The sequence below is a fragment of the Lontra canadensis genome, unplaced genomic scaffold (genome assembly GCF_010015895.1).
Source record: "Lontra canadensis isolate GAN:19392208 unplaced genomic scaffold, GSC_riverotter_1.0 scaffold77, whole genome shotgun sequence".
NCBI lineage: Eukaryota > Metazoa > Chordata > Mammalia > Carnivora > Mustelidae > Lontra > Lontra canadensis.
Window position 1 is genome coordinate 5,358,689 of NW_022631071.1, and position 25,674 is coordinate 5,384,362.

Consider the following 25,674-nt stretch of genomic DNA (forward strand, 5'->3'; position numbering starts at 1 on the left):
ATCAACAAGGAATACTAATTAACTCTGCATCACACAGTTTACGTTTAGAAACTACTGTTCTCCAGAGAATTTAATAAACTGAAAATTTGCCAGGGGGGGCTTGAAAATGAAGTTTCACACAACCTATAGTGTTGTAAATGTGATAATATCTAAACAGATGTAATTAGATTTGAAAAAAAACAAGTGTTGCATTTAAAGTATAAACTGACTAATTTGTACCAATGAATGTAAATTAAGGAATATTTCAACTTAGAGAAAAATCTTTCAATAAGCTTATGAGACTTCTGTATTTTTAGAGAAAAGTAGAAGAGAGGTATGAATTTGTTCCTTTTAATCAGAGTTCAAGTTTTTGAAAAAGGTATAGTGTTATACATACTCCTTCATGGCTACAGGTATACCTCAAAGATATTGCAGGTTTGGTGTCAGTCTACAATAAAGTGAATATTGCAATAAAGAAAGTAAGATGTTTTTTTTGTTTCTCAGTAGATATAAAAGTTATGTTTACACTACACTGTAATCTATTAAGTCCATTAAGTTATATATATACTACAATACACTGTAATATTAAGTCCATTAAGTCTATTAAGTGTGCAGTACCAATATATTAAAAAAAACCTATGTACATAATTTACTTAAAAAATACTGTATGTTAGCCATTTTCATGCTTTCAGTAAGACATAATCACTGATCACAGATCACCATAACAAACAATAACGACAAAGCTTTATTCTGAGAATTACCAAAATGTCACAGAGACACCAAGTGAGCAAATGCTGCTGGAAAAATAGTGCCTATAGATTTGCAAGACACAGGGTTGCCAAATCTTAAATCTGTAAAAAACACAAAATAGGCAGAGTAAAATAAAACAAGGTATGTCTGTATATCAATTTAAAGAAGTATATTGAGCATGCTAGCAAGATGGCAGTGAAGTAGGAGACCCTGTTTCAACCAATCCCCTAAAGTAAGGTAAGTGTCTCTCAGAACACTCTCAACACCCATGAAATCAGCCTGAGTTGTAGGATTATATACTTTTGGATCTCTATGGGGGCAGAAGACACCAGTGGAGAGCATGCCAGGGTGCAACATGCCTGGATTGTGGTTGATACATTCAGCTATACATTCTCTCGACCACCTCTCACCATAATAAGTAGGAGTAGGAACACCCAACAGAAGTATTGCCACAGAAGTATTGGATATGGACATAAACAGTATGTCAGAAAGGGAAATCAGCAAAACAATTATACAGGCAATGGCTAGGTTGGAGAAAACCATTTCTGACAACATGGAATGGATTAGGGAAGAAGTGAAACCCACCCAGGAAGAAGTTAAAAATGTTATCAATGAGATCCAATCTAATCTAAATACTCTAACAGATAGGGTAACCAAGGTAGAAGACAGAATTAGTGATCTAGAGGACAGACTGATAGAGAAAAAAGATCAGGAGGAAGCCTGGAACAAACAGCTTAGAAGCCATGAAAACAGAATTAGGGAAATAAATGATGCCATGAAACATTCCAACCTCAGGATTATTGGGATTCCTGAAGGGGTGGCGAAAGAGAGAAGACTAAAAGATATAACTGAACAAATGCTGGATGAAAATTTTCCCAATCTGGGGAATGGAACCAGTGTTCCTGTGCTAGAGGAAGAAAGAACACCTGCCCAAGATCAATGACTCTAGAAAGACCTCGAGGCAATTCATTGTGAGACTGGCGAATCATAATTTTAGACAAGAGCTTCTGAGGGCAGCTGGGGGAAGAGATTCCTTACATACAGAGGAAGGTCCATCAGAATAATGTCAGACCTGTCCACAGAAACCTAGCAAGCCAGAAAGGGCTGGCAAGACATACTCAGGGTGCTAAATGAGAAGACCATGCAGCCAAGAATACTTTATCCAGCAAGGCTGACATTCAACATGGATAGAGAGATAAAGAGCTTCCAAGACTGGTAAGGTTTAAAAGAGTGACCACCAAGATAGCATTATAAGAAATATTAAGGGGGATTCTACAAAAGAAGAAAGAACCCAAGAGTGACATAGAACAGAAATTGACAGAGACAATCTATAAAAATAAGGACTTCACAGACAACATGATGTCAATAAAAATGTATCTTTTTAATAATCACTCTCAATATGAACAAGCTAAATGTTCCCATAAAACGGCACAAGGTTGCAGATTGGATAAAACAACGAGAACCGTCCATATGCTGTCTTGTACAAGTGACACATTTGGAACCTAAAGATACATCCAGACTGAAAGGGAAGGGATGGAGAAGCATCTTTCACGCCAATATGCCTCAAAAGAAAGCTGGGGTAGCGATTCTCGTATCAGGTAAATTAGATTCTAAACTAAAGACTGTAGTCAGAGATAAAGAAGGACACTACATCATTCTTTTTTTTTTTTAATTTGTGTATTTTTTTAATTTTTTACTTTTTATAAACATATGTTTTTATCCCCAGGGGTACAGGTCTGTGAAATACTATATCATTCTTAAAGGGTCTAGCCACCAAGAAGATCTAAAAATTATAAATATTTACGCTCCCAATATGGGAGCAGCCAACTACATAAGACAACTGTTAATCAAGATAAAGAGTCATATTGCTATGAATACATTAGTAGTAGAGGGATCTTAACACACCACTCTCAGTAACAGACAGATCATCCCAGGAGAAAATCACTAAAGAAACAAGAGTACTGAATGACAGGTGGGACCAGATGGACCACACAGATATATACAGAACACTGCACCCAAAAAAAAAAAAAAAACAAAACAACAACAACAAAAAAAAAACAGAATACTCCTTCTAGAGCGCATATGGAACTTTCTCCAGAATAGACCACATTCTGGGTCACAAATCAGGGCTCACCCAATACCAAAAGATTGAGATTAGTCCCTCCATATTCTCAGACCGCAATGCTTTGAAACTTGAACTCAACTGTAAGAAAAAGTTTGGAAGGAATTCAAACACTTGGAAGGCAAAGACCACCCTACTTAAGAACGTCTGGATCAACCAGAAAATCAAAGAACTTAAACAACTCATGGAAACCAATGAGAATGAAGACACACTGGTCCAAAACCTAAGAGATACGGCAAAGGTGGTCCCAAGGGGGAAATACGTAGCCATCCAAGCCTCCCTCAAAAAAACTGGAAAATCAAGAATACACGAGGGGCACCTGTGTGGCTCAGAGGGTTAAGCCTCTGCCTTCGGCTCGGGTCATGATCTCAGGGTCCTGGGATCGAGCCCCGCATCAGGCTCTCTGTTCAGCAGGGAGCCTGCTTCTCCCTCTCTCTCTCTGCCTACCTCTCTGCCTACTTGTGATCTATCTCTGTCAAATAAATAAATAAAATATTTAAAAAAAAAAAGAATACACGAGCTCTCTTTACACCTTAAAGAACTGGAGAGTCAATAACAAATTAAGCCAACTCCATGCATAAGAAATTAAATAATTAAGATTAAAGCAGAAATCAATGAGATAGAAACTAGAGATACAGAAGAACATATCAACAAAACTACAAGCTGGTTCTTTTAAAGAATCAATAAGATAGATAAACCACTGGCCAAACTAATCCAAAAGAAAAGAGAGAGGACCCAGATTAATAAAATTATGAATGAGATCACAACTAACACCAAGGAAATAGAAACAATCATCAGAAATTATTATCAACAGTTACATTCCAATAAGTTAAGCAATCGAGATGAAATGGATACACTCCTGGAAACGTATAAACTTTCAAAACTGAACCAGGAAGAAATTGACAACCAGAATGGAGTGATATCTAGTAACAAGATTGAAGCACGGATCAAAATCCTCCCAAAAACCAAGAGCTCAGGATCAGATGGATTGCCGGGAGAATTCTACCAAAAAATTCAAAGAAGAAATAATACCTATTCTCCTGAAGCTGTTTCAAAAAACAGAAACAGAAGGAAAACTTTCAGACTCTTTCTATGAAGCCAGCATTACCCTGAACCCCAAACCAGGCAAAGACCCCACCAAAAAGGAGAATTTCAGACCAATACCCCTGATGAATATGGATGCTAAGATTCTCAACAAGATCCTAGCTAATAGGATCCAATGGTACATTAAAAAAATTATCCACCATAACCAGGTGGGATTTATCCATGGGATGCAAGGGTGGTTCAACATTTGCAAATCAATCAATGTGATAGAACAAATCAGTAAGAGAAGAGAGAAGAACCACATGGTCCTCTCAACTGATGCAGAAAAAGCATTTGACAAGATACAGCGTCCATTCCTGATTAAAACACTTCAAAGTATAGGGATAGAGGGAACATTCCTCAACTTCATAAAATGTATCTATGAAACAAACACCCATAGCGAAAATCATTCTCAATAGGGAAAAGCTGACAGCCTTCCCTTGGAGATCAGGAACATGACAAGGATATCCACTCTTGTCACTGTTGTTCAGCATAGTACTAGAAGTCCTAGCAACAGCTAGACAACAAGAAGAAATAAAGGGTATTCAAATTGCAAAGAAGTCGTCAAACTCTCTCTTCACAGATGACATGATAATTTATATGGAAAACCCAAAAGACTCCAACCCAACCTACCAGAACTCATACAGCAATTCAGTAATGTGGCAGGATACAAAATCAATGTACAGAAATCAGTTGCTTTCTTATACACTAACAATGAAAATATAGAAAGGGAAATTAGAGAACCAATTCCATTTACTATAGCACCAAGAACCAGAAGAGACCTGGGAATAAACCTAACCAAAGAGGTAAAGGATCTGTATTCGAGGATTTATAAAACACTCATGAAGGAAATTGAAGAAGACACAAAAAGATGGAAGACCGTTCCATGCTCATGGATCAGAAGAATAAACATTGTTAAAATGCCTATATTGCCTAGAGCAATCTATACTTTCAATGCCATCCCAATCAAAATTCCACCCGCACTTTTCAAAGAGCTGGAACAAACAACCCTAAAATTTGTATGGAACCAAAAGAGACCCTGAATTGCTAAGGAAATGTTGAAAAAGAAAAAACTGGGGGCATCACATTGCCTGATTTCAAGCTTTACTACAAAAGCTGTCACCAAGACAGCATGGTTCTGGCACAAAAACAGACACATAGACCAGTGGAACAGAGTAGAGAGCCCAGATATGGACCCTCAACTCTATGGTCAAATAATTTTCGACAAGCAGGAAAAAATATACAGTGGACAAAAGACAGTCTCATCAATAAATGGTGCTGGGAAAATTGGATGGCTATGTATAGAAGAATGAAACTTGACCATTATCTTACACCATAAACAATGATAAACTTGAAATGGATAAAAGACCTCAACATGAGGCAGGAATGTATCAAAATCCTAGAAAACATAGGCAGTAAGCTCTTTTATATCAGCCACAGCAACTTCTTTCAAGACATGTCTCCAAAGGCAAAGTAAACAAAAGCAAATGAACTTTTGGAACTTCACCAAGATAAAAAGCTTCTGCACAGCAAAACAGTCAACAAAACAAAGAGGCAACCAACCGAATGGGAGAAGATATTCGCAAATGACACTACAGACAAAGGGCTGATATCCAAGATCTATAAAGAACTCCTCAAACTCAACACCCCAAAAAACAGATAATCATATCAAAAAATGGGCAGAAAATATGAACAGGCACGTCTCCAAAGTAGACATACAAATGGCTAACAAACACATGAAAAAATGTTCATCATCATTAGTCATCAGTCCAAAACCATATTGAGATACCACGTTACATCAGTTAGAATGGCCAAAATCAACAAGACAGTAAACAACAAGTGTTGGAGAGGCTGTGGAGAAAGGGGAACCCTCTTGCACTGTGGAAATGTGAGCTGGTGCAGCCACTTTGGAAAACAGTGTGGAGATTCCTTAAGAAAATAAAAATAGAGCTACCCTATAGCTCTGCAATTGCACTACTGGGTATTTACCCCAAAAATACAGATGTAGTGAACAGAAGGGCCATCTGTACCCCAATGTTCATAGCAGCAATGGCCACAGTCACCAAACTGTGGAAAGAGCCAAGATGCCCTTCAACAGATGAATGGATAAAGAGGATATGGTCCGTATGTACAATGGAGTATTATGCCTCCATCAGAAAGGATGAATATCCAACTTTTGTATCAGCAGGGACAAGACTGTAAGAGATTATGCTGAGTGAAATAAGTCAAGCAGAGAGAGTCAATTTTCATATGGTTGTGGAGCATAAGGAGTAACACGGAGGACATTGGGAGATGGAGAGGATAGTTGAGTTAGGGGAAATCAGAGGGAGAGACAAACCACGAGAGACTATGGACTCTGAGAAACAAACTTAGGGTTTTGGAGTGGAGGCGGGTAGGGAGTTGGGTTAGCCTGGTGGTGGGTATTAAGGAGGGCACGTATTGCATGGAGCACTGGGTGTGGTGCATAAACAATGAAATCTTGGGACACTGAAAAAAGTAAAATAAAATAAAATAAAAAATAAATTAATTAATTAAAAAAGAAGGTATATCTTCAAACCTGGTTAATTCCTATGCCCCACATGATCACATAGCTTTACCTGTGCTAATATAGCAGTGTCCTTTTTCTCATATCTCAATTCCATAATGTAGGGTACAAAGAATAAGAAAGATACACTGCATCTCCACATTAACATAAACCTGGAAAATGTCATGACCATCTGTAACAATTGAGAATGCCATCTTGGAAGAAAGCACAGACTACCTTCTTCAAGTGTTCTTTCTATTTAGGGAGTCAATCTGTATGTACAGACTACTACAGCATAAAGGAACTAGGAACTCTACATCTTAGAAGTGGGAAAAGAGCTGATTTTCTAACTGAAGGACAGTCTTCAAAACACATGGTGGTACTCATGGGATTACAAAATCAGGGAGCCAAGAGCATACGTTTCTAACTTTTAGAGGGCTGCATTTTTAAAGAGAAGTTTAGAAGAAATAGCTTGTGTTTTGTTCAGATTTTGAATGTCACAAAAGACATTAGATGTGAGGACTTTGGATCGAATTTCTAAGCTAGTATCCAAACATCTTGATTACTAGAGAAATGGGAATCACTGAGGCAATCTTTTAGTACTACCATTTGCCTGTGTGCATAAATCCCCATGCACTGATTAACAGTATGTGCTTTAGGATACATAGCAAGTAACATGGGAATTAAAAGAACTTGTTTCTTTAAAAATATAAATTTACTGTTCTATAAATTTAAACACTTCTGGACTTCTTGACTTAAGTAATACTAATGCTTGCTGTTTGAAAGTATAAATTTTGGTATACTGATTTACATGAAGAATTGAGGGAAACAAAACCCATGACACAATTAAGGAAGCTGAATCTAAAATGTCACCACTGGCATAGTACCACAACAGTGCAACATTTACTTTTAAGCTCAATAACCTATTCAATGGTTCTCAATGATGAGAGCCCATTAAGCACAATACAATAAAACACAATGGACTTAAATAATGGTTAACCATCAAATAATCTGAACAAAGGAAATTATTTAAAATTAAGAATGATAGCCAGTCCTTAAATCATTCTATGCTGCTTAGTTGTTTCAGAGGTCAAAAACAGTAAATATTCCTACTTCAAAGAACATAATGTGGCACAGACAAATCCTTAACTTGAAATGTTCATGTCTGTCAGTCATAAATTATGAACAAATAGTATGGTGTGTCATGGTATTACATGATGACATATAAAAATGCAAAGTTCTTATAAACATAAAAATACAAATTAACATAAATGAGCTCCTCTGCATTTTGCTATACATTTAGATCTGTGTCACTGATTACAACCAGGGACTCGAGGAGATCACCAACTGAAAACTCTTTCCTGCAAATAGCCCACAAGGAGGAAATTTTAAAGGACCCAAAGGGAGAAAAAGGAAAGTTTGGAAAGAAGACCTAACATTCCACCCAACCCTGTATTTGATAGAGAGTCTAAACTTCCCTTACACAGCACTTTCCAAACCACATTACATACTTTAAAGCAATTTTCTTCTCAGCAAAATGTCAACCACAACTCCCCCCAAATTCAAATAATGTTAAACACTGTGTGATGGGGAAAAAAAAACATATTTCAGTGAAGCAAGGGACCATCAAACTCTAAAAATAGCGTGAGCCACTGAAATAATTTGAGCCTTAGGAAAAGTTGGATTCTAAGTGTGCCTCTGACCCTGAAATGCTGGGTCAGTCCTTTCTGGAGAGCAGATCTTTATTTGTAAAAATCTTGAGAACAGCAACTCACCTTGCCTACAAAAAATTGATAGGCTCTGAGAGCCTATACATACAAAGCCAAGTGATAGTTGTATAATTATACAGATTATTAAGTGCTATTTTATTACAAATATGTAGGCTTTATTTCCTGGATACATTAAAATCTATTAGAGGAAGAAAAATTTTCTATTAATATCCTGCAATTACTTCTAATTTAGTTTGAATAAAGAAAAGGGATTCCTCATTTTACAAGCTACCAGATTCAAGAAAATCTACATGTGATTTTCCCCCATTTTCAGAATTCTGTCACTTGCAGAGGTGTTCTGTAATGCTTCCTTGAATTGAGACGTGTATATCGAAAAATTCTGTTACAGTGCAATGAGAGGCAGAGTGCTTGCGAAGTTTTGGACAGAGAAAACAGATTTAAGCCTCAACTTGGATACTTACTAGCTTTTCTTTTCTTTTTTTTTAAAGATTTTATTTATTTATTTGATAGAGAGAGAAATCACAAGTAGGGAGCAAGGCAGGCAGAGGGGTAGGGGGAAGCAGGCTCCCTGCTGAGCAGGGAGCCAGAGGCCGGCTCAATCCCAGGACCCTGAGATCATGACGTGAGCCGAAGGCCAAGGCTTAACCCACTCAGCCACCCAGGTGTCCCTACTTACTAGCTTTTTAATATTGGAAAAATTTTATGACTTCAATGGGTTTTAGTTTCCTAATTTGCAAAATGGGGTTAATAATAATTCACCTCCCTGAATCACTAGGAAAGTACTTTATAAACTGTTAAAACACAGGCAACCAAATGTGTGGACTATTGAATAGGATTTATTGAACTTTGGTAGAATGCCTTTCAGTATATCCTACAGTGGTTATTTTCCAAAATAGTTTTGGTTATAAATTAATAGTCATATATTTATTATTAACCCATATTTAAAGGTAGAATTGCTGGTTAGTATTTATAGAAAACAATACTTTTTTATGTTTTTATAAATAAACCACAGCAGTGTGACAATTACATATTCAATAGTTTTGCTGGTAAAAAATATACCCTTTATATCTGTGAGGAACTAAATTCTCTAACTTAAAAAAAAATTAACACTTATGTCAAACACAACAAGTCCTTTATTTAAGTCAACTGTCTGGCTTTCATTCAGGAGTAATTTATTGAGGGCTTCATATAAATAGGCACTGGGGATTTAATGTAGAAGAAAATAAACATTCAGATTCTATAAGTTCTCAGCCTTGAAAGAGAAATAAAATAATTAAAGTGTGAACAGGTCTTTAATAATGCCCTCAAAGTGTGTAGTGGGAACCAGAGAAGATCTGAAGAGCAAAAACTAGACAAAGAACAGTAAAGGGCATTATAAAAATGTAAAAGGCAAGCTGTTAAACTTACATGTTTTTAAAAAAGAGAGAAAAATGGAGTATTATTAGGAGGCTAGGACCCTACCTCTAGTTTCATAACTAAAGCAGCCACTGACTGTCCTGGTGTGCTTGAGACTGTCCCAATTTTAGCATTGAAAAGTCTCACATCCCAGGAAAGCCTTATCCTGAGCAATATCTGCACGTTGAAGCAGTAACCCTCAAAGTGACTATATTTGGAGAAAAGACCTTTAAGGAGGCAATTAAGGTTAAAAAAAAAAAAAGGCAAAAGGGTGGGGCCTAATCTGACTAGATCAGTGTGCTTATAAGAGGAGGTGGCACCAGAGCTCTCAAGCACATTCTCAACTCTTTATGCAGGGCACAGAAGAAAGGCTCTGTTGAGCATACAGCAAGAAGGTGGCTGGCTGTCTGCAAGCCAGGAAGTGTCTGTCACTAATACCACGTGATGGTCTCTAGGAAATAAGGCCTTTTACATTACATATACTTTATAGAAATGATGGAGCTTAGAAAAAGGAAAACAATTACATTACCATACTAACCAGACACTAACTAGGCCAGCACCTTGATCTTTGACTTCCTATCTCCAAAACTGTGTGAAAATTAATTTCTGTTGTTTTAACCACCTAGCCTTTGGTATTCTGTTGTGGAAGCCAGAACGTGCCAATACACAAAATTTCCCTTCTCTGAGTGTCAGTTTTCTTAACTACAGACTGAAGAGGCTAGAGTAGTTACCTTCTTTTTTTCTTTCTTCTTTAAGATTTTATTTATTTTTGAGAAAGAGAGAGAGAGCATGAGTGGTGGGGAGGAGCAGAGGGAGAAGCAGGCTCCCCACTGAGCAGGGAGCCAGAGGTGGGACTTCATTCCACGACCTCAGGATCATGAACTGAGCCAAAGGGAGATGCTTAACTGACTGAGCCACGGAGGCACCCACAACCAGTTATCTTCTTAAGATTCTAAGTTTATATGGAAACAATCCACATCATTTCAGCTAAAAACGATGAGATGTGAAATTTTTAGAGTACTTAGATATGACTTTCTTTTTTTTGTAGATTTTCTCTTGGATTATATATTCCCAAATTTGGCTTCCATAGACAGCATTTTCTTTATAAATCATATTTTCTGGTAACTAATCTTCCATTTCTCACTAAAACTGAACCTTTTCTCTTTCCTTGTTACAACTTATATGGGGTAATACCGACAATACTCTGTCACTAATATCACATGATGGTCTCTAGGAAATAAGGCCATTTATGTTACATATACTTTACAGAAATGATGGATCTTAGAAAAAGGAAAACAATTACATTATCATATTAATCCTTATGACAAAGTAAGATATATAAAATTTTCTCTGTAGTAAACTGTAACGTTTTCTTCAGATTCTTTGTATAATATACAAAAGGAGATCATCCTACTGTATCACGATTTCTTATGTCTCTCTGTCCAACTAGAATGACTAGAAAGTAATAGAATGGAGGAAGGAGATATTAACTCAAGGCTGAAAAAGAAAGGTTCATGTCCCTTATAAGTTATGAAATGAATGATTTAAAAAAATTATGAGGGTAACTTATGTAAACTAATATATAAATAACTCAAAATCTTCTCATAATCTGCCTACCAACATTATCATTTGTCTCCAACGTACACCCAATATTCCAGACAATATGCTTTTCTAATTCATCTTCAAAGACAAGATGATTATTCCTAGTTATCTACCATCATTAAAAAGGTTATCATTTAACATAATAATTTTTCAAAGAACTCTGACAAAATTCATTTTATTTGACACCCCCCCCAAAAAAACCCCTACATAACAAAATAAACAAGGGTTACTGCATTTCCTCATTCACAAGTAAGGAAACTGAGTTCAGAAAGAGTAAGTGACTCAGCCATGAAAATTTGGCTAGTGATTGGCAGAATGGAAGCTAAAAGGTATGTTCTGATTCCAGCATTCTCCCACCTTGTAAGGTTGTGGCTTCTTCTCTCATATAACCTAATTCTACCAATCCTTTAAGATCCTTCTGTTCCATTTTACAGTATTGCCCATCCCCATCCCATCATTAAAAATTCCTCCCTCCTGAAGCCCTGTTAATCTCAACAGTCATTAGTCTTGCTGTTCATTGACGGTGTATCTTGTGGTGTTATATGATACTCTACATGTAGTTTATTTCCTGACCACTTAATTGTACCACTAGTTTCTTGAGGTTTTTATGTGTTTTCTGTATTGTTTGTATTCCCCTGGTGTACCAATGATCTCTTTCATTTTGTCTTTGTTTGGGCCTGCCTGATACCCATTCACCTGCCCCTAGTCTTTGGCATCCTTATCTTTGGTTAACAGCATTCTTTATGAGATGACCAATCTTCCATCACAGATAGTCTTGGCAGTGTTATCAATGCCTTCCCTTGGACAAGGAGTATCCTTGTAATCCATACTAGGTCAATCAGTCTCTCTTTCTGACAGACAGAGATCACAAGTAGGCAGAGAGTCAGGCAGAGAGAGAGAGAGAGAGAAGAAGGGAAGCAGGCTCCCTGCTGAGCAGAGAGCCCAATGCGGGGCTCGATCCCAGGACCCTGAGACCATGACCTGAGCCGAAGGCAGAGACTTAACCCACTGAGCCACCCAGGCACCCCATCTGTCTAATAAGAATTTGAATCAAATTCAGGGCAAGGAGTAGGAAAATGGTTGGAGCTAATACAAAGTCAATTTCTTGAAAAGACTTTCCATTTGTTATTACTTCCCATTTTCTCAAGGCTGCCCATTTTTGCTGTTTTTTATTTTTTAAAAATATTTTGTTATTTGTCAGAGAGCATACACAAGCAGGGGGACAAAGAAGGGGAACCAGCAGGCAGAGGGAGAAGCAGACTCCTAGCTGAGCAAGGAGCCTGATGCAGGGCTCAATCCCAGGACCCTGGGATCACAACTTGAGCCAAAGGCAGACCCTCAACCAACAGAGCCACCCAGGCATCCCAGTTGCTACTTTTTTAAAGGCCAAGTTATTCAGCCTTTCTTCAGTTTCTGGTTGAGCTATTTCATATCTTCCTGATAAATTACCTTTTTCTTTCTTTCTTTCTTTCTTTCTTTCTTTCTTTCTTTTTGCTTAAGTCAGGCAGAATCACTTTCCCTTGTTTGCAAACAAAGATCCTTACCTGATATACCCACAAAGCTTAGTGCCTATGGAGTGTTAAGGATTTTCAAATGTTTTGCTCTTATGCAGATTATATGTTATTGTATATAACTGAAAACATAAATAAATGATCCTGAAGTGCACCACCGCTATTCGTTAGAATTTTAATAACCAACAGGCAAGCAGGGGCAAAGCTAGCATGGGGAACTCATCTGCATGGAAATAACTTGTATTATAGTTCAGAACCCTGGTTTGGTAACTCACAGAGTGATAATTCACAGCTGCAAATTAACAAAGCATTCTGTGGTAAGGGTCATACTTACAGTAATGATATCATTTAGTTATATTTGACATTTAGGAAAATTCATCTGTTTTCCTTTTCTTCACAAATATTATAGGAGCCAATTGTGACCATCTGAATTTTTAATAGTATTTTACTATAAGATACATCTGATAAGTTTAACTGCTTATATCATGGCTCCTTTTTTAAAAAGTAGGTGAATAAGGGACATCTTGGTGGCTCAATCGGTTAAGGGCCTGCTTTTGGCTCAGGTCATGATCCCTGGGTCCTGGGATTGAGTCCCCCAGCAGGCTCCCTGCTCAGCAGGGAGCCTTCTCCCTCTACCTGCCATTCCCCTGCTTGTGTTCACTCACTTTCTTACTCTAGCCCTCTATCTGATAAATAAATAAAATCTTAAAAACAAAGTAGGTGAATTTTTTAACATATTCTGTAGCTTCTTGTAAAGAGCATATTATAGTTTTAAATTCACTGAGAAACGAAATTATCCTTAGAATAATTCAGGTGGGGAAAATGGCATCATTTTCGAAGCATAATCAGTGTTCTACAAAGGAAGTTCTCTCTGCAATTCTTTAAGGAAAACAAATTAAGAAAAACCAACCAAGTAATCTTCTATAATATAATTGGAATTTAACAGCAATTCTGGCTAATCATACATCAGCAGTTAATTCACTTTAACAGATTACAAACCTATTTCTAAATATTTCATAAATTTCTGTCATTTTAGACATTTATATCTACTCAGAATCCTTTGTATCCCAAGAACATCCTCTTAATCCTAGATATTAGGGGAATATCACGCATGTATATGATATTTCTCTTTCTTAATGACAAGTATTTCCCTGAAGATAAAAATCCTGCTGATTAAGTGGTGGGGGGGGAGGAAGCATTTTAAAATATTCAATTCTTCTCTTTTAGAACATCTATTACTATGTGATAGTATTTCCCACAAGATTATTTTTATTTCATTTGAAGTTGGCAAAAATCTTTGTGCTGAATCCTTTGAGCATACCTCTAGTGATAGATGTCAGATCAGTGCTGTATGGAAGAACTTTTATTTGACAGGTAGATGACAGGAAGGAGCTTCTCTCCAGAATATAACTGTAAAATCCTTCTGTGAGATTAGTATCATCTTTTGTTTCTGTGTATAAATGACTTATTTATATTTGCTATAAAAAATCAGTTCATGTAATTAATTGGAATAGTGTGGAATTAAGACACTTACAAAAGGTACATATTTATTCAAATCAGGTAAGTTTGTTTCAAATGTCTTTTTATGAGTGAAATGTGAAATAGGTACATAATATAAATTTTCAATGATCTTCTATCTTAATTTATAATATTTTTATAATCATCTTACCAAAAATATCTTGATTCACTCATGTGCATACAGCATATACTCAAAACAAATAGCATCTTCAGAAGAGTTGCCTTTATCAGTATTGAATACATGGTATGCAATATAATGAAAATATATTAAATATTTAGATTTATCCTATAAATCTGGCTATGATTTATTCCATATTAGTAAAAGCACAGCCTTATTCTCTCTGGCATTATCAAATAATTTCACATGCCCCCTAATATCACAAGAAGAGGGACATTTTTTTTTTAATAAAATCTACCATTCCAGATGATCTGCCCTATCTTCCTGGCCCTCTTTCCTAATATAACTCAAAAATAGGTAAGAAATAAATAGATATAATTCCATTATGCATGTTATTACCTACAAAGATTATTCTCCATCTATTTGGCTTAGAACTACTTGAAGCAAATCATTTTTGATACATATTAAAATGCTAGTCATTGTATATGTAACACACATCTATTTAATGCATGAATAGAAATTTATATCCATTCCTACATCTGGGATTCTTGTGTTATTTAAGAACTAACCAAAGTTTCTCAATGTTTTTTATGCTGTGAGAAGAAAAAAAGTGAAAGAATGGTGAGAGGTCAAGGAGGGACTGTTTGTTTTCAGATTTATTTCCCTCTTTAGCTTTCTTTTTATTTTAATTTAATTTTTTTTCAGTGTTCCAAAATTCATTGTTTATGCACCACACCTAGTGCTCCAATGCAATATGTGCACCTCCACAATACCCACCCACCAGGCTCACCCAACCCCTTTCCCCACTCCCCTCCAAAACCCTCAGTTTGTTGTCTTCCCCTCTGATTTCTTATAGGCCTTCACCTCAGTGTCTATTGTTTTCTCTTTGTAACAGACAGGTCCTTCCCTTGAATAAGGTGGTTCATTATAGCCTAGAAATGACCATATACTATCACTTTTATGTTTCTCTGTTTCTTCTCATGAGAAGTAAAATCTCAAAAAAAAATACTATGAAATGGCTTGATCAAAACAATCAGATGACTGTCATTTGAGTTTTTTCCCAACTTTAGGTAAATAGACTAGATATCTAGTATAAGCTTAGTAACAACAGTATTTAACAAAAAAAAGGAATTGATAGTTTTGACTAGAATAGGCAAAGCATATTAAAAAAAAAGTTCCCAGCTATTTACCTCATTATATTTAGCTCCTCAAGTAGTTTTTAGAGAGACATTAAATAAGTACAAGGGAACTGAAGTATAATATTGCATCTACTTTATGAAAGGCAATTTTTTAAATTTACAAACTACAGTAAAATCTGATCAGAGAAGTTTATACTACCACAGATTTTGCATAGTCTTTGAGATTTTACTGTACTAAAATTAAAAATATATATATATTTATCTGTTTTAATGAGATATAATTCACTTACCACAACACTCATCCTTTTAAAGCATACTATTTTTTGGCTTATGTACTATTGCCAATTTAGAGTGACCCCTCTCACAGATGAAATTATGATTCAAAATTAGCATTATAAAATGTTATCTTACCTTACAAAGGAAGTTGATTTTAAAACCCAAAGACTGGGCATTTCTTGAGCCTGAGTTCATGTAATTTCCAACCAAAAGAACTAACTCTAAAAGTCTGTTAAAGCTTTCACTTTTCTTCAGCTCTTCACAGGCAAGAGTTACTGCTATGATACTTGGTTTGATGTTGTTTACATGCTCTTCAAACGTGAGCTTGAAAAGAATGTTTTCGAGACGAGGTTGCAACATTTTCACTGAGCTCATCTGTAAGATAAGAAATGCTCTGTAAGAATATATCTATATAAAGCCTGTTATTTTCTTTTCCAGTGGTCATAATTTTATAGACAGGACTATAAAATTTCTGCATAAAATGAATTCCTTCTGGGTTTTAAAACTTATTGTTTTGGTTTGTTTTAGACATTCCAAAGGAATATTTTTATCAAAGTTTAAAAATAGTTAGCTGCTCAGTTTTAAGCAAATCATCCCTTATAACAATAAGAAAATATTACTAAAGCTAAATGGTTGCTCTTTGTTAACTGCATAATCATTAGTCATCAGTAGCATTTAAACTACCAGTTGTCTCTGAGGTGAACTATGAAAATTTACAAACATGAAATTGAGATGAGTGAGCAGTTAGGCCACAGATAAAAGATGTAGATGATGACAGAAAATGTAAGTGGAACCACATTTCCTAAGAAATTACTATTACTATGCTATTTGAAATCAGAGGACTAGCTCTGAGTGAACACTTAATTTTTAAACCTAGATTTCTAGTCATCAAATATATTAAATATTTATATATGCTCTAAAGAATTTCTCCTACATTGACAGAATGTTGATATTAAATTATTAGGTTATATATATTATTTAAGAATTCTATACTGGTTTTCTTCAAAACAGTTCAACTTAGGTTTTTCTTACTTGTTTTATAGTATTGGTGAACATTCTCTGCTTCCTTTGGTATAGCTCCTATGGTAATAATTTCTTTTAGCCATTAGTTTCCTCTAACTCCAAGTCATTTAACTAGCTTTCGTTCATCAAATGAATTTTGGGACAGAATTGCGGGTGGGAGTAGACACATACGAACATATACAAGCACACACAATGAAAATAAATACTTCTTTTTTCTCTTCAGGGCCTGAACCCAGGACCTTGAGATCAAAACCTCAGCTGAGATTGAACAGGACACTTAACTGACTAAGCCACTCCGGCACCCCCCAAAAAATTATTAGTCATCCTAATTATATTTATTTTTTGCACATATAGCTTAGTTTCTTGAAATATAAACATGAAAAGAACTTGACAAGATAAACAGAAGTCCTTAAGCCACAAAGTGCCCTTTAAAAGAAGAGACTACAGAGGAGGTGAAGCTATATTCTACTCGTAAGAGGAGCCATAAATTAGTATGCATTAGTCATACTAAGAATTTGCTGCAATCAAAAGTGTGAATTTTTACAATCGGACTAGTTACACAGATAAGAGCTGGATCTCCATTACAGGATCTAGGTATATAAGAGAATGTATTGAATAACTAAGCGTAGAAATAACAGGAAGCACTGAGCAACATCCCCAGCCACAGATACAATGATTAAAATGCTCATGTCTCATGAAGGCACTTGACTGTACCTAAGTGATATAACTAAATAAAATACAAACTCAACTGAAATATATATTTTTTTTAGTTGTGTTCCCTGGAAGCATTTTAGTTGACTGACATTCTTTGTTTTATAATTCATTCCTTGAAGTACTGTGGGGTGCTGATCATGGTGTTATATTATGTGTAAGGACCTATTTAGCAAGAGGCTTTCATTAAAGTTAAACAAAAACCTTATTGTTTAACCCTTAAACTGTCCCTGCTCCCCTTCCCCCAAGGGATTTACTTAAAAACAAGTCATGGAAACCAGCTCCAGGTAACAAAGCCCAGATACAAGGGTGGGTCAGGCCAGGTGGAGACATCTGATCAGTGGGGAGTTGCATACTGTCTTCCTAGCTACACAGGAGTATGCCCCCCCACCCCCGCCCTTTGGGAGCCTTTTTGGCGCCAATTCTAATCAAGGTGTAATAGGCTGGTTCTAATGTCTACTAGGGTAAATTGTAATTCAATTGGTCACCTAGCATCACTGTGGAGTTTCCTGCGTATGTTACAATCTCATTGGTCACCTGTGTGTGGCCAGGCCAGGCCAGACTACATGGCCTTTGCCCTTAAAAGTTGGTCTGTGAAACAGAGAAGGGTTGCCCTCTCTTGTAAGAGGTGCGTCCCCGAACATTCGGTTAGATTCTTGATGCTTGGTGCGAAATAAAGCTTTGCTTGACCTTCGCTTTGTATCAGTCTCACTCCTTTAGTCACGGACCCATTATTGGGGCATAACATATGTACAGGATTTATTTGTGTTGTGAGGTATTTGTCTATCAAATCACCTCAAGCAGCTATCATTTCTTTAGCTGATCTGTACTACATTAAAAAAAAATACACTGACAGCTTTAGTGAGAGCAGCTACAAATGGGTTATTTCCCCAAAGAGTTAGACCAACTTTTGTTTATATAATTTAAATTTTATACACTTCATTACCTATGCAGCTGGTGAGTATTGATCTATTGCCAAACTACTGTAAGAATCCAGAGAGGAAAAAAAAAAAGTCACAGGTATAAAAATCATGTGTGAAGGAAAAGGAGATAGCTACACGTCACTCCTTCCGTGTGTCACCCGCCTTTAAGGTTATTTCTATTACTTTTCTTTATGCACTGACAAGAAACATACCTTCAACTATCATCATATGCAAACATAATTGATCTTATAGTCACTTCAAAATATAATGTTAAGAATTTATTAGAATTAACAGATATGTTTGTAACAAATATAGTTTGTTACAAGATATTTGTCCCAAATAGTTAAATACTATTAGGACTCACTGCACACTGACAATACAGAATAATTTGTATCCGTGACTATAATAAAGGTTATGATAATGAAGACATATTAAAGAAGGGTAGATTTAAGTTAGATAGCAGAGAGAACTGCCTATATAAACTGTGAAATCCAGACTCAGTGACTGAGCAAAACTCTTCCTGGAAGTATGGAAATATAGCAAGAACTGTGATTTTCTATTAACTAATTTTCTTATCATCTTTCAGACAATAACCTCCTCAAGGGAAGGATCTCTCCTGCTTATCACTGTACTTTCTGCAGTACACCTTGTACCTGCACTGGACAAAATAATCAATACAAGTTCACCTAGTATATGGAGCCGATGGCAAATGTTTCTATAGAAGATGTAAAGGAGATGGGGCGCCTGGGTGGCTCAGTGGGTTAAAGCCTCTGCCTTTGGCTCAGGTCATGATCTCAGAGTCCTGGGATCAAGCCCCACATCAGGCTCTCTGCACAGAGGGGAGCCTGCTTCCTCCTCTCTCTCTGTGTGCCTCTCTGCCTACTTGTGATCTCTGTCTGTCAAATAAATAAATAAAATCTTTAAAAACAAAAAGATGTAAAGGAGAGATAAGAGCCATAGTTAATCTATAAAATGAGACTTTGGAAAAATAGATTGTTTTTAAGAGTGGGTTACATAGGTACAGCCATCTTAGCTTGGGCAGCCATCTCAGGCCCAAGGGCTGAACTTTCCCCTACTTTACTTTAGTTCCAGGGACCCCCCCCCATCCTGCTTTAGTTCCAGAGACCCCCACCCTGCTTTAGTAACAGGAATACCTAACCCTGTAAACACTTCCAGGAAAAACCACTATACCTGACCCTGTAAACACTTCCAAGACAGTACCTAACCCTGTAACCAGCCCGGCAACAGCTAATCAGCCTACTGCAGAAAAGTCTGAAAATTCTCCTCCTTCCCCTGCCCCAAGCCTCTTGTAATGACCCATAAAAACCCCTGCCTTAACTAGCCTCGGGGTCCAAGTCCCTACTCTGCTGTGTCTGGTATACTTGGGCCCAAGCTTAAGCTTGTCAAATAAACTTCGCTGTGTGACTTGCATTATCGCAAGTGTTCTCGGTCTAATTGAGGGGTGGTCGACTCCATACCCTAACAGTGTTGTATAACATACAGAGTTGTCAAATCACAGTGTTGTGCACATGAAACTAATATGTATGTTTACTATACTTCAATTAAAAATTTTATAGAGAATACTTTCCCCAAAGATAGTGGTAACATGGAAGTTATGCATCAACAAACATCTACCAGTCTTTAGTCTGAAACAAAACACAGTAACAAAGTCTGCCCTCAAACACACTGTAAACTCAAGAGAATCACATAAGAATTTGAAAGAATGTCAAAAATCCTGAAAACAACTGTTTGAGGCCAAGAATGGCCATCAAAATGACTGCTGCGATATGCTATTGTATTAGGAATTACTGATAAACATGGGAAAATGAGTTAATTCCTGGTTTTTAAAATTTAATGAAAAGCAATTGATCGCAAAACTGATTCATGTTCATAGGCCTAATCTGAATGTTGTTTTCAGGTGTATTTTATTTTATTGTAAAAGCTGATATAAATAAGCAATCCTGCTACAAAATGAAGTATTATAAGTTAGTGAAATGAACAAAAATATGAACACATGGATTTGAAAATGAGTTACAGTGGTTTTCTTTTACTCGATCTCAAAATTATCAAACCGGTTTTTTCACCAGATAAAATAAATACACATCTAGATATAAGAGCTAGCATTCATGTTTACGAAAAGAATGAAAACAGAAAAAACCAAGACATTACATATCAAAACACTGAACATTATGAATGAAATCATATGAAAAAAAGTGATTTTCCCAATGAATATGCAAACCTGAATAATCGTTTAATGTTAATGGAACAGAAAAGCTATAATTTTCCATCTAAACTAATTGCCTTTGATGATATGTGGGAGAGAAAAAAAGCTTTTAGAATTTTCCTGTTCATCTGGTTAAGCTATCTTGAATAGAGCTCATTAGCTCTTATGAGGCTTAAAAAAAGTTAAAAAGCACACCGACTTTATAGTTGTACTTCCAACTACAGGCATAAATCCACTCCTTGTGCCTTCACGTATTTGTGTAGAAAAAGAAAAAAATTAAATTTGCTATCAACAATATCATATAATCTGTACTTTTCATTATAAATGTTTTTATGCACAAGGCTATCTCAAACATTTTTGTTAGATTATAGCTACAGAATGTTTTTAATTGAAAAATATGGGTAATTTTGAACTCAGAAAAACAAAGTACTGATTACTAAAAGAACTAATTATTGCCTTCTTTTTCTCAGAAGATGTGTTAGTTTAATAGATATACACAGTATGGGTCTCCATCCTCAGTGCAAGACAAGTGGGAATTTCCATAGCTTTGAGGTTTGAGAACAGCTGAGATGCAAACACTTTCTTAAGAGTCTAAAAGCTCCTGCTGGGGTTCTAACTGGCAAAGCTTTCAAAGATCTGTGCTTTTTTTTCCCCCCCAGTAAAAGTACAGCACATAATTACAATGATGTACCAAATTCAGTTCTGTGGGAGGCGGGTTGGAGGACAAGTTGGTGGGATGCTATGCAGACAATCTACCCACCTCCCCACCATCACTACCACCAAAGAAAGGGAATATTGATCATAAAAGGTGTGACAAAGGGCATATTGCTCTTACCAGGTAGTCTGCCTCTAAACAGAGGAAAAGGTCCCTGGGCTTTATTATTCGTTTCTTTTTTCTTTTTTTTTCCCTTTTTGTTTCTTTTCAACTTATTACATGTGAATATAAGCAAGCCCAATGATGTTACTGCTAAAAGGAACCAAAAAGTTTAGAGAAAGTTTAGCAGCCCAGTCACTATCTCAGGTAAGTTTATTTCTTTCAAAAAGTCACAGCCAGATTATTTCCCAAGTTTTGCCAATTTTATTGTTTTTTGTTTGATGATGAAAATTTTAATGAATCTTGCAGGAATAATGTCACTTCTGGCATATGCCTATTACTAACTGATGAGATTTGTTTTTATCATTCAAGAAGTTACATAATAATAGAAACTATGCAGGGCCCTGGCAGAGGTTATAGGAATGAAATTAAGAAAGAATATTGTTAGAGAAGGCACATAAAGAAAAATTTTCAATAAGGAAGCTAAATTCTTCAATATTATCAAGTGCCACATGGATAGAGAATTAGGACTAAAATGAACCCACTTGATTTTGGATTCAAGTTATACATTCATCAAATATATATTAAGCATATACCATGTGAATAAAATCAGCATGATTATGCATGATCTTGAAGAAGTTGCAATGTAGTGGGGGTTTGTAGACATTCAATAAACAAACTCACAAATGAATATTTAACTAAGAACCATGATAATTTCTAGAAAGGAAAAGGGGGAAAAAAAGGTGATCTGTGGGATTTTAATAGAGAGCCTTAATTTTGATTGATAGGCAAGTGAAGGTATCACTGGAAAAATGAACTTTAAGCTAAAAGTGGCAGAATAAACAGGAAAGGGGCAGGCAGCAAGTGAGAGTAAGCAGCAGCAGGATGTGTAATGGGCCAGAGGCAGGAAAGAGCCTGGTAAATTCAAAACACTGAAAAATAAAACACAATGTGGTTGAAGTATAATGACCAAGAAGCCAAGCCACAGGAGACAGAAGTGGGAGAGGTGGTAAATTCTGGTGAAGAGATTATATTGCAGCCTTAGTGCCGTACGACAGCACTGATGCTTTAAACAAATAAACAATATGTCACAAGACAAATGAACTCTAGAAATGCCACATTTGAGGGCTGTGCTGAGACTGACTTGGAGAAAGGCTTTTGCATGAATGGGGAAAACAAACTAGAAGTATGTTATAATTGTTTAAGAAAATGATGATGTTGGCTTGGGCTAAGGTAGTAATGGCTTAGATGAAGAGTAGAACTTGATGCATATTTTAGATGCAATTAGGAGATAATTAATGACCTCTCTTAGATAATTTTCAATGCATAGTTTAAGGCAGCATTCTGATTATTGGTTGAATAGTGGATGAGAAGTAAAGGAGATGAATCTTTGAAAAAACAGGTGCTAGGAAATAGAGAGCAACAGCTATCAGGGACCTTAGAATCAATAAATGATTTATATTCAACCATCTATGCAGCTATCAGTTTATTCAGTTTTGGGCAGTGAGTGACTTAACCTTATTTTTTTTTCCTGAAAGAAAGTCCAAGTGCAGAATGACAAAGAGGAGGCAATAAAATAACAGAAGTATAAAATAAGCAAGAAATAGTAATGCCCAGGCGTACCTGGGTGGCTCAGTCACTTAGTGTTGGACTCTTGGTTTCTGTCCAGGTCATGATCTCAGAGTCCTAAGACTGAACTGCATACCTGGCTCCCCACTCAGTAGGGATTCTGCTTGAGATTGTCTCTCACCCTTTGCCCCTATCGCTGCACATTCTCTGTCATAAATAAATGAAATCTTTTATGCCCAAAACAGAGAGAAGTAAATTATCATGTAGCAGAGCATCTCTCACAAACACACACACTGGAACACTATAGCAGTTAAAACCACTCTTTCTCTCTTAGAAGAAAACAAAAACATTAATCTGAAAAGACAAATATCCTCCCCTATGTTCATCGCAGCATTATTTATAATATCCAGGATATGGAAGTAACCTAAATGTCTATCAATAAGTGAATAAAGGTTTGATATATTGTGTGTGTGTTTGTGTGTGTCTGTGTAATATAACATTATTCTGAAATCCTGTCATTTGCAACAACATGGATGGACCTTGAGTGTATTATACTAAGTGAAATAAGTTAAAAAAAAAAGACAAACCCCATATGATTTCACTGATTTTTGGATTGTAAAAAAAATTACAAACAAAACAATGACAGACTCATACATACGGAGAATAAACTAGTAGTTGCCAAATGGGAGGAGAATAAAGGGATGCATGAAACAGCTGAAGGGGATTAAAAGGTACAATCTTTTAGTTCTAAAATACACAGGACAAAGGGATGTAAGGTATAGCATAGGGAATATAGTCAATGATATTGTAATAACTTTGTAAAGTGACAGATGGTAACTAGACTTATTGTGGTGTCTATTTTGTACAGTATATAAATATCAAATCACTAATACACTGAAGCTAATACACTACTGTATGTCAATTATTCTTTAATAAAACTAAAATTTTTTAAAAAGATTTTTATTTATTTGATAGAGATCACAAGTAGGCGGAGAGGCAGGCAGAGAGAGAGGGGGAAGCAGGCTCCCTGCCGAGCAGAGGGCCCGATGCGGGGCTCAATCCCAGGACCCTGAGATCATGACCTGAGCCGAAGGCAGAGGCTTAACCCTCTGATACACCCAGGTGCCCCCAAAATAAAATTTTTTAAATAAAAAAATGAATAAAAACACCATCTATGAACTCAGACTGCCTGGGTTTGAATTCCACATCTACTACTTACTATGAACCTTGGGACAAGGTCCCTAGCCCTCTTTAGACAGGGTTTCCTCATTCATATATGGAGCTAATAAAAGTGCTACCCTCATAGGGTAATGAAGAATACATAAGACGGTGCATGTAAAAATGCTTAACTTGGTATCAGAAACAGTAACTCTTTAATACATTTTATTTCTATAAATAATAATAGCAACAACAATATTAGTTATAGTAATAAGGTATCCCTTTTTCTGAGATTTGACAGAGAACAGGTTAATAAAAGATATGTCTAGAGATAGCATTGCAGGCAGAAGAGATATTGGAGGTCCTAAAAGCCTAAGTGCTTTCCTTTTTCTCTGGTAAGAGATTACACTGTTGGTATTAATTGAAAAGAATGGGGAGAGGAGGGTTAGAAGACTTGAGGAGAGCAGGTAAGATACGGTATAGCTGCTATGGAAAATAAAAGGCCACTGAATAGGAACAAGTAAAATAACTGCTGAAATGGCAATGAGAGTCCCGCTGAGGTAAAAGCTAAAATGTCATAAAGACACCAATTCACTCAGTTCACCAAGGAGAACAGGGAGATAATAAGGCCACAGAGTTAGCGGCACAATGAGAATACTAAGGAGCTCGGGTTTTATTCTGTAAACTCCAGGAGACACTGAAGGTTTTCAATACAGACATCACATGCTGGATATAAATTTTCAGTAGACTACACTAATTGTATTGATGGGGGAATTAGCAGAAACAAGACAACCAGTTTGGAGCCTCTCTCATTACTGCAAATGATTCTACACATTTCTGAAATTTTCCTAAATGTAGGCTGTCGATATATTTTGAGGATTAAAAAGTCTTTGAGTATATTCACACCAAAGTTAATCTAATTTTAGCACTGACCTGGAGAAATATGTTTTAACACAATTTTTACTTTTACAGATCTAAAATATGCTTTTTTTACTTTTTACTATTATTTTTTAGAAGATTTTATTTATTTATTTCTCAGAGAGATAGAGAGCAAGGGAGCACAGGCAGGGTAGCAGCAGACAGTAGGAAAAGCAGGCTTCCCACTGAGCAAGGAGCCTGATGTGGGACTTGATCCCAGGACCCTGGGATCATGACTAGAACTGAAAGCAGACAATTAACTAACTGAGCCACACAGGTGTCCCTAAAATATGCTATTTTTAATCTCAGGCTCAGAGTTGGGTCTAATAATCATCCTATAATTCAATTCAATAAACATTTATTATCTATTATATATAAGATATTATTCTAAGCACCCCAATACATTTTCTCTATAAATAATAATTGCAACAATAATAGCAGGTAATAGGGCCTATCATTATTTCAAAAATATTATCCTAGATATGAGATTATCTAAATTTTATTTGGCAAATCCTGATGGATACTACCTTGGGTGATTTACATCGCACAAATTACTTTGTAATGTCCTTGATTTTTTTCCCTACAGA

General features: G+C 36.2%; 1 protein-coding gene across 5 annotated transcripts in view; it reads right to left on the reverse strand.

Moving 5' to 3' along the window:
* DIAPH2 (diaphanous related formin 2) overlaps positions 1-25,674 on the reverse strand; it is a 1,009,576-nt gene that overhangs the window by 476,256 nt on the left and 507,646 nt on the right. For all 5 annotated transcript variants that reach the window (XM_032881800.1, XM_032881797.1, XM_032881801.1 and 2 more), the window contains one exon: positions 15,883-16,122. In XM_032881800.1, coding sequence (XP_032737691.1) covers positions 15,883-16,122 — 240 coding nt within the window. The remainder of the gene's footprint in view (positions 1-15,882; positions 16,123-25,674) is intronic.